Source organism: Malaclemys terrapin, chromosome 24, assembly GCF_027887155.1.
Source record: "Malaclemys terrapin pileata isolate rMalTer1 chromosome 24, rMalTer1.hap1, whole genome shotgun sequence".
NCBI lineage: Eukaryota > Metazoa > Chordata > Testudines > Emydidae > Malaclemys > Malaclemys terrapin.
Genome location: NC_071528.1, coordinates 8,495,054 through 8,507,456, shown reverse-complemented (window position 1 = coordinate 8,507,456; position 12,403 = coordinate 8,495,054). Strand labels below are relative to the sequence as shown.

Below are 12,403 nucleotides of genomic sequence, written 5' to 3'. Positions count from 1 at the left end.
AAAATGAATGTTTCCAGGGATTTTCTCCTTCACCCGAGTATAAATTATAAAAGCAGTGATCTTGGAAATATAAAATTTGTTTTTATGACGTGCTTATTACACACCATTTATTATTAATGATTATTGATCATTACAGTATTTTTATTACATTCTGAAAACAGCAACACTCTTCCAAGGTCTCACTTTCATAGCTTGTATCACTTTGAATAAGCCTGTTATAAGACAACGCTCCTATGTTTCATCAAGGAGTATCAGATGTGAAACAGCATGAAGGTATTTAAGAAGCCAACTCAAATTGTTCCTCCTACACAAGCATTCAGGTGTTGAGCAGTCCAGCAAACAACGCACGTTACAACAAAGCTTAAACTTGTTCTTCATAATAATTTTAAAAACAATACTAGCTACCTATTTAATTTTAAAAACAGCAAAAAATATCCACCTCCTTTTCCATTTCATATAAGGAGTCTCAAAGTTTAAATCTCCTCAGTGTGATAGATATGCTTGCTTTGATCTGCTTAGTTCTTGGAAGTCCTAGGGGGTCCCTAGGGACAGCTCTGTCCACCATTAGGGATTTCCCCCCCCCCCAAGAACCCCCTGTAACATTTCGCGAACCCCAGTTTGGGAACCACTGCTCCACAGTGACAGCTCCTGTTCTATAGGTCTGGGCCCAACTTCCCACTCTAGGCACTGCAACATAGTGCAGGGGGTGGCTACACTGCTCAGGTTTGGCCCAGCTCTCCACTCCCCATGGGGTGGCCAGGCCAAATGTGAGTGGTGCTGTGACTCTGTGCACCAGGTTGCAATACCATTTGGTTTGGGGACTCGCTAAAATAGGAGGCCCGAGGCAAACTGCCAAGAGAAAAATCCAATCCTTGTTCATGATACTAACAGTGCTTGGAATAAGCAAAACAAAGAGTTTTAAAAATCTATTTTTATTTGCATGATTTATGCCAAGTTCATTTTTTCCCCAACCCATTCAGCTTGGGCAGACCGCTGCCTCCTTTTGCCTTTCACTTTCTGATTCTCATGCACAAGCCCAATGCTGTTGTATTTGGGTTTCTAACAGCAGGGTAATGCAAACACTAAGATGTATATATGTTTTCATGAAAACACTTATACATATTAGGTTTTGTAAAAACTTATTTATAACAGAACCTAAATAAACTACTGACAATTTAAAGAAATCTTTGTTCTTGTTCTTTACTTCTACACTGTAAAGTACCGGTAATTCCATTTAACATAGTCTCTGCAGAAACAGCAATTGTTTGTTCATGAGAAGGAAAACGGAAACTCAAACCAGCCAATTACTTTATCTACTCTACCAGGGATTTCAAAAAAAGACCTGCTTGCAAGGAAGCTATCAAAGGATTCTTGATTCAAAATTTATTTTATTTTATTTTTAATGTTGGAGGTCAGAAGCCTCCACACAGAAAAAAAGAGGAACATGCCTGTGGTAATGGACATTTAAATCATCACCAGACACAGCTGGGTAGCTGGAATTTCTGACCCTTTGGCCTTCTGTCCTCCTACAGCACTTCACAGAGTCAAAATTATGATATCAGCAGTGCTCTTTAGAAATTCCCAGAAATACTAGAAGAGATTCAGTGTTGCCAACTCCCATGATTTTATCGCAGGACTTATGATTTTTGGTGTTTATCTTAAAACCCCAGTTCCTGGAATGATGTGATTCGGAGAATCTCAGCTTTCATTCTTTTTAAAGTACGTTTCTAACCCTGTGGTTGCAGAAATAAGCTTAAAAACGTGACTCCTAATGGTTCAAACCGAAAAATCCAACAAAAAGAATCAATTAAAAAAAAAATCTGATGATTGCTTTAAACAATCACTTAGGGAAGGCAATTCTGAAGATTTTTTTCTAAAATCTGATCAAACAGAACACTAACTACAATAACTCAGAAATAAAGTTGATATACTTGACAAAAACTGGTAGAGTTATTTTCTTTTTGTTATTTTTTGGTGAAATTCACCCTAGTGCAGAATAGCCAGGCCTGGCCAAAGGCTACACAGAATTAATACTGTTCTACTCAGAGACATGACTAGTTTAAAAATTGGTCAGAGTGGGATTCCACATTTATTGCAATATTTTTCCACATCAAAATGTTCTCAAGTTGACAAGTGTGTATTTTTCCTACTGCCAGGTCATCTAAACCACCCTGTGCTCTAACAGCTGGGTTAGTTCCAGCTTATGCACCATCATCAATAAGGCTAACTCTGTACAGCAAATGTTCTCATAGTCTCATCTATGCTGCTCTTCAGTGGAGTTGCATGGGTGTGACCATGAATATAATCTGATGACACAGGAATCTGAAGGCCTGATCCTGCAAGGAGCTAAGTGATCTCAGCTCCCACTGACTCAAACGAGAGTTGAGGTAGCTCAGAGCCGAAAGGGTGGAGTTCAGCACCTTGACGGACTGGACCATTAAATTAACAGTTTCATTGATGTGTGAACCAAAAAGAAGTCCAGTTCACTACAGCAGAACTGTGCTGGTTCTCCATGACAGGGGCATAGCCACAGGTGGGCCTGGGTGGGCCACAGCCCACCCACTTAGCATCCAGGCCCACACCCCAGCCCCAGCTCTGATCTGGCCCCAGCTTGCCCCACTCTGCTCGCCTGCCAGGTGCTCCAGCTAAGGAGCAGGGTCGGGCGCTTGCCCCACTCTGCCAGCCCGGCGCTCCTGCCAGGGAGTGGGGTTGGGTCGTGGGATCCTGCCCCACTCCTCCCGGCGCTCCAGCTGGAGAGCGGGGCAAGCCCTGCACCCCAACCCCGCTCTCCAGCAGGAGCACTGGGTGGAGGCGTCCATCTTTCTAGAACCCCCCCCAATTGGCTGGGGCCCCTGGGTATGTCCCTTTGGCCCAGTGACTAATCTGCCAGTGGGAGGAGGTTGGGCTTTAGGTGACTCCACAGCGACGGAGGAATCCTGCCGCTTGGAGAGCCAGGCCCGGCGTGCCGTTGCCGCTGCAGAGCGGCATCTCCTCCCAGAGCTAGGTGTGTGCCAGGGGCCCCAGAGATCCCCTGGCCAGAGCATCCACCCCCCCACCCCCAAGGCCGGCTGGAGGTGGTGCGGGAGGTAGGCCCTGATCCTCCTTCCCCCCATCGCTGCCCGCCCACCTGAAGTCGGGGCCCACCCAAATGTCCCATCTTGGCTACACCACTGCTCCAGGGCTGGTGGGGGGTAGTTATCCTTTTGTTCCCCAACAGGGTCAACAGATCTGACTTTAAATGCACAGAGAGACCAGGACTGTGGGTGAAGGCGCCATTTTTATACCAGGACTTTTCCGTGTAGAACCACACTTGGGGCCTGATCCCAAAGCCCACTGAATTCAATGGGAACCTTCCTATTGACTTCAGCGTGGTTTGGATTAGAGCCTTTTAGCCCCAAATAATTATGTGCTTAAAAATTAAGCTTTGCTGGATCAAGGCTGGAAGACATAACACAGAAGGCCTTGCATAGGCCCAGAAGACTGGGGTGAATTTCACCCAAAGCAAAGAAATGGTTGCTATCAGCATGAAATAGAAAGTTCCAGCAAGTGGGTTTAGCAAAGCTTTGCAACAGTCAAGGCTTTTCCTGATTATATAAAGAAGAAATACAGGCTCACGCACTCCAAGACACAGACACACACACTATGCTTTTGTTACACAGGTGTAGGGGCCATCTGTTAGGATTCAATACAGAGGGTTTGCTGCTAAGCGTTACAAAACTGTTTTCCAGCAAACTTCCAGTGAAGGGAGACAAACCTCTCAATGCATTTATTTAAGTGCCTGCAGTTTCCATTTCAAGGCAGATTAAATAAACAAACATGGGGCAGAGACAGATAACAGAATCCAGAGCATCTTGACAAACATACATAAAAATCATCGCAGGCTTTTGCACACTATTGTTTCTATGGACAGGGCTGCCATGGGGAATGCTGGCAACCAAACCATAGGCTGCTTTGATTTGCCCAGATTAGCTGGTGTACAAAACGGCTATAAATAATGCTCCTAACAAAGCAGGGAAGAGGTTGTAAAGTCCAATAGTAACTTACATGGCTGTTGAGCAAACTGCTTTTGTGTGATGTAATCCCTTCATTTTTTTGTAGATTTTCAATCGCCATTTCAAGCTAAAGAAAACGTGCACGAGAAAAAAGAAAAGAAAGGAAATCAGATAGTTAGCAACAGCCAAGATTTGTCTTTATTAATAATCTGAATAATGATTAATGCTTTCTATAAATAGGTTCATGACAAAGATGCAAGGGAGATAAGGTACAGTCCTTATGGGCTGAAGGTGCAGCAGAGAAATGTTATTATAACACATGCAAACTAACGGTGCAGCTGGGACACACATTAAGGATGAAAGAACGGAGCTAGGATCATTTCAGAACTTGCATTTTAAATTCCCCTTTCCCTCCACAAATATAGCGAATCACTCCTCCAAAAATTCTCATTGGTAGCAATGAGCTACTGCATGAAATAGAGAACCACATAAAGATGGTGCATTCTATCATCAGACCCATCTCTGTGAAACCCAAATTAACAGCTTTGCTTATTAGCATTTCCTAAACTACTAATAGAAACAACAAACGAAGAGTAGTTGAACAAAATACTGAATCCAGCAGAGCTACTACAGATAATGCACTAATGGGCATAAGGTGTCACTCTAAAATCATACAGCCTGGTGGTACGCCATATTGTATCTTACTGGCTAACCAGAAGTGGGCCTGGTCAGTGGCTGGATGCAAGACCTGCATGCTGTATGGGGCACTCTCCCCTTTGAATCAGAGTTGCAGAATGGTGTCAGCCCTTGGGTGAGAGTTTAAACCAATGTCTCAACCATCCATGGTCACCATCCCATGGCACTCTACCCACCAGAAGGCACATTAGCACTGGTACCCTGACCATATTCCACCTTGAGTATTTACATTCCGCCTACCTTGATGTCCATGCACATTTAATTAAAGAAGTTATCCTTCATTTCCTCATTTAATACACTGCTGTGTAGTGTTGCTGGTTTCAAACCAACGGCGGGGGAGCCCCTTTAGACAGTCTGTAGTAAAGCATTCAGCATGAAAGCTGCTATGTAATTATAGGGGACTATTATTAAGCTCAAGAACAGGCAGACCCCCAGTAGTTGACGTAGAGGCCAATTCACCTTTAATTGTGAGAGCTGTTTCTTTTGGGGATGGCAATCTATCCAGCAATAGACTGGAATACTCAGGTTCACGGTCTGTACAGCGGCTCTGCAGTTTTCATTTGGTTACTTAAAGGTGTATTTTGCGTTTCCCACCACAGGCAGCAGAGGAACCCAAATCTCCTAGAACATTTTTCTGAGTATTCCTGCAAGGGGAGACCCCAACCAGATGACAAAATTCCTCAGGATTTGGGGAAGGAAAACAGCCACTTTGACCAGTATTTCCCGACTGGTGGGTCGCAACGCCCAGAGGGGTTACAAAAGGCACATGTGGGGAGGGGGGGTGGGGTCATGAGGCACTGAAAAATTTGTTACAATCTAAAGCAAATAAAATCTTGTTCCTTCCTCTCCCTTGCCCTTCAAGGCCAAGTACTATCTGTCAATCTCTCAAAATACATACAAATGATATGAGCTTATTTCACGGATACATTTTTTTCCTCTCACTTTCACAGTCAATGTGGGGGCGGGTAGGGGAAATCGTCAACCTGAAAAGTTTGAGAACCGGTGATCTTGGCCATCTCGGGTCCGAGTCTCCATTTCCTTGCACCTTGTGCAGTCATTTACATCAGTGCAAAGTGGGGGGACAATGCTGCTGTTCTGATCTGGTGTCTCATGGCACCTCTGCGCTGGAGTCACTGACTACACAATGGAGAATTGGGACCCACGTTTTCAATAACCCTCCATGTTGGTAGCCATGCTCTCCCTAACGGTGGGGGATGCCATTAGCCGTGAACACGGTGTAAGCAGGGATTGAAATGCAGCCAGGATTAAGGGTATCTGCCCAGCCTATCCCAAATGATTTCAGTGCCTCGTGAGACAATCCTACAGGGAGGGGTCAGGCCGACGCTACTGCTCCTGTATACATCCTCCAACAGAGATCTCACCGTTCTCGTTCTGGGTCAGATGACAATACTTTTCAGCTTGTTTTCTATTTCCCTTTTGGATTTTTCCTCATGGGGTGGGGCTGGAGCTGCTTTAAGGGCCTTTTCTTAAAGGGAACAGAAAAGGCGTTTAAATAAATCAACAATGAAGACAATTGCTCGAGAGCCCAGTTCAGGGAGGGTCAAATTCACCCCTCCTGCCAATCCCAAAGAAACAGGCTGAGGGTGGGCGGGGGGAGACGGAGAATGGCACAGATATTTAGGGCAGGGAGCAGAGTCCACCGCTCCTAGCCTGCCAGGGGATCACAGCGTACTTCCGTAGCTGCTATTCCAGGTCCCAGAATGCCCAGGAGGGTTTGGAACCTGGATCGATGTAATCATGGGCCTCATGGCCACATCCCCACCTCCCCATGCACCCAGACTACACAGAGATGGCGTACGTGCCGAGCTCCATCACATGTGTGGCCCTGGCATGCCCACTGACACTGAACTGTGGTGTTTCTACCACATGGGGACCTCCTAAAGCCCCTATGTAAACTGTAGCCAAACATTACAAATAAATACATTTTAAAACAAAATAGTCAAAAAGCATCCTCCCTTTATGCACCGGCCAAGACCTGGACAGAGGGCTCTCGGATCTTCTGCAACAACTGGTGACCTTGGTAACAGAGGGATGCAGCTCCCTGGGCTGTATAAGCGGTCAGTGACAGAGGGCACTGGTTGTTTACAAGTGAAGCAAATAAGACCCAAGCTTAGGTCTTGGCAGGTACACACCCTCCAGTTCCCCCGCTAGATGTGCAGTAGTAGAGAAGGGCCAAGCAACTCTTTATTCATGGCTAGGGCCCTACCAAATTCACGGTCCATTTTGGTCAATTTCACAATCATAGGGTTTTAAAAATCATAAATTTCATTATTTCAGCTATTTAAATCTGAAATTTCACAGTGGTGTAACTGTAGGGGTCCTGACTCAAAAACGGGTTGTGGGGGGGGGGAAGGTTGCAAGGTTATTGTAGGGGGGTTGCGGTAGTGCTACCCTTACTTCTGCGCTGTGGCTGGCGGCAGTGCTGACTTCAGAGCTGGGCATCTGGTGAACGGTGGCTGCTGGCCAGGATCCCAGCTCTGACGGCAGAGCCGCCGCCAGCAGCAGCAGCAGCGCAGAAGTAAGGATGGCATGGTATGGTATTGCTACCCTTACTTCTGCGCGGCTGCCTGCAGGGCGCTTCTTTCAGAACTGGGCGCCCGGCCAACAGCTGCTGCTCTCTGGCCGCCCAGCTCTGACTTCAGCACAGAAGTAAGGGTGGCAATACCACAATCTCCTAAAATAACCTTGCAACCCCCCTGCAACTCCCTTTTGGGTCAGGATCCCCAAGAAACACTCATCTCCCCCGTGAAATCTGTATAGTATAGGGTAAAAGCACCCAAAACACCAGATTTCATGGTCTGCGTTGCGTTACTCATGGCATGAATTTGGTAGGGCCCTATTCCTGGCCCATTAGTGGCAATGGGATAAGGCAGCACACGTCATCATAATAACTAACAACACATATCCAGGGAAGAAGCATCATTACCAAATTCTCTTTCCCAAAGGTGACTTGGCCAATCCTGCATCTGCCACCATTTAGCAGTCGTACGGTACAGAGAATTCTACAGGATCACACATGCAGAACATCGCTGGGGTGAAACTGCAGGTGTAAATGTTACCATGTTGCTGACAGCCCACTTGCTCCATTTGTTGCCTTGCATTTGTTATCCGAATGGAGATCACCCAGCTTATGGTCTCCTTTATCTATGTTAGCTTACTCCCTATGCTGCAGTTTATAGTGCATGCTAGAAGGGGGCCATAAGGTAAAGTAGAATAATACCCATTTTCAAAGCCAAAATCTGCCAGAGTCCTAAATGAGCAGAATGGATCTGGTTACTTCAGTAGCCAAAGAGGTGGTTTCCACAACGTCTGTGCCTAGGTGTTCTCCCCTCCCTCCTGTACACTACCCTGCACAATAAATTCCTTTGTTTCCACTCAGAAAATAGTGACATACAGTACAAAGTATGCAGACTACGGTGCTTCTTAGCTTAACAAGATACTATCTAGCTCAAAAAAGGGCCCGTTTCAAGGACTCGGTAGGCTTCAGTGGTTTCTAAGACACATTTCCAGCATCCTGTGATAACTGGGAAGAACCAAAACTCATCAGCACAGGCAGATTGCTGATGTAGCCTTGAGGAAATGAGTCAAAATGTCATAGGAAGACACTGTTTCCTTCCCCTGTTCGAGACAGGGAGACAGTGGAGCATCTGTATTGTATATGCACCCACATAATGCAGAGACAAGCAGCAAGTCTCTCTCAAAGGCATGCCGTGATAAACGCAGCCCTAAAGAAGTGTGCATGCTACGTTTTACACTTCCAAAAAAATAAATAAAAGAAGAGGCTGGTAGGAAGTGCCTAGATATATTTACAGCCCCGCATTAAGGTGCATGCTTTTAATCAGAATGGCAACAACAGCTCCGCCATGATTTGCTACTTTAGTGGAAGAGACACTGAAGTTCGGGCAACTCGAAATATCAATTGCTTTGGGCTGCCACAGGGCTTTTGTGGCCTAAAGCAGCGTTTCTCAAATGCCACCGTGGCTGCATGCGGCCACCAGGGGCTTTTCTTGAAGCCACAGCCTCCTGGGCTGTGATGGGGAGGCGGAGGCAGCAAAATGGCGGCTCCTCCCCTGGGGCTGCCTGCAGGGGTTGGTTCCTACCCCCCTTCCGGAGCCACAAACACTGTAGGAACAGGCAACCAGTGAGAGTTCCCCACCTTCTCAGGGGTGGTGGGGTTCAGGCTTCTGCCCTGGGGTGGTGGGCGGCAGACTCTGGCCAGGCGGCATAGCTCTGTCCCCCAACCGCAGGGTTTTGGGCTCCATCCCTGGACTCACCCCCGGCCATCACCTCAACCCCTGCTGCCTCCCCCAGACCCCCAATGCCTCTGGCCCCCCTGCCTCCTTACCCACCTCCTCATCCAGGGCTTAATTTGTCCCCCAGCATGCCAGGGCTGAGTAAGTGTGCTGTGAAAAGTGATATTAACAAATATACAAATATCGCTTTTCACAGTAGCAGAATTACAGGTCTGTCGCATCTTACGCGCATTTAACATGTGCGAATTCAGCTTTACGCGGTCGGCAAAAACAAAACAAAAAAGAGAAAAATAACAATTTAAATACTGTTCCTGTAGTGCGGGCGATTCCGCCCACCATTACACTCAATGTAATTTTGACTATATGCGGTTTTTGCTTTACGCGCTGACCGCGGAACGTAACCCCAGCGTAAGATGAGACAGACCTGTATTACCTAGCAATCTAAAAAAAAATCAAAGCATGCAAAGCACTTTACTGGAAACTAAACAGAATAGAAACAAAAATAAAGAGCAGAGACAACTGCGCATTATTTTTATTATCGAGTCTGCAAAAAAACCTACATAAATTAATTACAATGATCTGGACATGTACATGTGCATATTTATTTGTTTTTCCTAAAGTTAATTAAGTATTTTAGGAAAAATTCTCAGAGCGGCCACAGTGCGGCCACCAAAAATATGTTGTGTAAGGTAATGTGGTTCAGCAGAGCGCCTTAAGAAAATCGGCTGCTGTATCTTTCCCTCCCTCCATCCCAGCTTTAGCCCAGGACAGAAAGGAACTAGATCTTTGTTATCTAACAAGAAAGATCAACCGGCAAGCCAGAGACATGCATTATTTAAGATTTTGCTGGTTCACTTCATGAACACTGGTGTATAAGGTGACGACAGTTCTCTATTAACTGCTACTCACTAATTGGTGGAGAGTGAAAATGGGTACAAACCCATTTCCTGAGCAAAGAGCAAAATCATCTAGATTACTAGGGCTCAGAAAGGACCAGAGGAAGAGAAGGGTTCTGGGGAGCTATGGATATGAAAATATCAGGCTCTCTTGCCTCTGGACATCTGATTACACACACACCCTCTCCTACAACAGACATCACACACCCCTGTCCTAGAATAGGCATCATCATATGACTTCATATGATTCCTACCAGGGCCGGCTCTAGCTTTTTTGCTGCCCCAAGCAGCAAAAAAAAGCGCCGCCCCCCGAGCCCCCTGCCGAGTGCCGGAGCCCGCCCCCCCCGTGCCAAGCGCCACCGGAACCCCCCCCCCCGAGCGCCGAGCCCCGCGCCGCCCTCCCCCCCAGCACCGTGCCACGCCGCCGGAGCCCACCCCCGCCTCCTGCCGAGCACCGCTGGAACCCCCCCTCCAGCGCCACGCTGCACCCCCACCAAGCGCCGCACGCCGGAACCCCCGAGCGCCGAGCCCCGCGCTGCCCCCCCCCCGCCGAGCGCCGCGCCGCCGGAGCCCGCCCCCGCCGCCGGAACCCCCCTCCAGCGCCGCGCCCCGCGCAACCGGAGCCTGCCCCCCCAGCGCCGCGCTGCTGGAGCGCCCCCCCCCCCGCGGAATGCCGCGCCACGCTCCCCCCGCCGCCCCTTACCAGGTGCCGCCCCAAGCATGTGCATGGGTGCCTGGAGCCGGCCCTGATTCCTACTTTTCAGCCCATCTGGTAGAGCTTCTAGCTATAGACCATGGAAAATATCACTATTCCAGCCATAATCACAGTCATGCAGAGAAGTTGATAAATGAAAATTAGCTGTTACCACTCAAGAAAGAGATCTTGGAGTCACTGTGGATAGTTCTCTGAAAACATCCACTCAATGTGCAGCGGCAGTCAAAAAAGCAAACAGAATGTTGGGAATCATTAGGAAAAGGATAGATAATAAGACAGAAAATATCATATTGCCGCTATATAAATCCATGGTACACCCACATCTTGAATACTGCGTGCAGATGTGGTCACCCCATCTCAAAAAAGATATATTGGAATTGGAAAAGGTACAGAAAAGGGCAACAAAAATGATATGGAAACTGTTCTATACTCCTATGAGGAGAGATTAATAAAACTGGGACTTTTCAACTTGGAAAGGAGAGGAATAGGGGGAGATATGATAGAGGTCTATAGAATCATGACTAGTATGGAGAAAGTAAATAAGGAAGTGTTATTTACTTCCCATAACACAAGAAGTAGGGGTCACTAAATTAAATTGATAGGCAGCAGGTTTAAAAACAAACAAAAGGAAGTATTTCTTCACACAATGTACAGTCAACCTGTGGAACTCTTTGCCAGAGGATGTTGTGAAGGCCAAGACTATAACAGGGTTCAAAAAAGAACTAGACAAATTCATGGAGAATAGGTCCATCAATGGCTGGTGTCCCTAGCCTCTGATTGCCAGAAGCTGGGAATGAGCGACAGGGGATGGATCACTTGATGAAGACCTGTCCTGTTCATTCCCTCTGAAGCACCTGGCATTGGCCACTGCTGGAAGTCAGGATACTGGGCTATATGGACCATTAGTCTGACCCAGTATGGCTGTTCTTATGAGGTGTGTGTGTGGGGGGGTGGCTTACAGGCTTATTTGTTTTTTAGGTTCACAAAAATCTTTACAAGTAAACCCTTTGCCAGGATTTCAGTAGGCTTTACTAGCAAAGATCAAGTTAAGACCAGAAACATTCCTTATGCTATTACCAGTTCGGGACTGCTGGCTCTTGACCACAGATCTCACGTATGAAGATAATTCGTCCTCTCCTCTTGAATGTCTTGCTGTCGGCTTCATTCATCTCCCCTCCCAAACACTCATCTTCCCCCGTTCTGTCACTGTTGACAGCACCACTACCCTCCTAGTCTTCTCCCATTCACCCAGGCCACACCCAAATTCTGCTGCTTCCTCCTCTTCAATATGACCATGAGCTGCCTTTTTCTTTCCATCCCCACAGCTGAATCTCTTATGCCAGGCCTCATTATATCCTAAGATATCCTATCTTCCTCCTTAACATCCACGCTGCCTTCTTTTCAGTCTATACAAAATGGTGCAACTAAAGTAGTTTTCCTTGATAATCAATTTGATCAGGTCACTCCCTCCTTTGAATCCTTCTGCTGGCTCCTCACCTTCTATTGCAGGAAATCCAAGCTCCTTGTCATTGCTTTCAAACTTCTAGGGAACTCTGTCTTGTCCACTTATTTTCACTTGTCTCACATTGTGTTGTTCACATCTATCCACTACACTCATTTTCCTACCTTCAACCATCCACATGAACATTTCTGCACTTTCTTCCTTGCTGCTCCATATGCAGTGCTCCCTTCTTGAGCCCCTCTGCAAGGCTCCTATCCTGGCCACACTTACATCCCTTTTGAAGCCCCACCTCTGTTGTGCTACCTACAGTGAATCTAGTTCGCATGGATATTCGCTTTTAAAAAAATTATTTGTTGTTTCTTCTTCCT

The 12,403-nt window shown here is 46.8% G+C and overlaps 1 protein-coding gene across 4 annotated transcripts in view; it reads right to left on the bottom strand.

The window, feature by feature from the left end:
* RFX2 (regulatory factor X2) overlaps positions 1-12,403 on the bottom strand; it is a 102,686-nt gene that overhangs the window by 35,877 nt on the left and 54,406 nt on the right. For all 4 annotated transcript variants that reach the window (XM_054013954.1, XM_054013955.1, XM_054013953.1 and 1 more), the window contains exon 6: positions 4,045-4,119. In XM_054013954.1, coding sequence (XP_053869929.1) covers positions 4,045-4,119 — 75 coding nt within the window. The remainder of the gene's footprint in view (positions 1-4,044; positions 4,120-12,403) is intronic.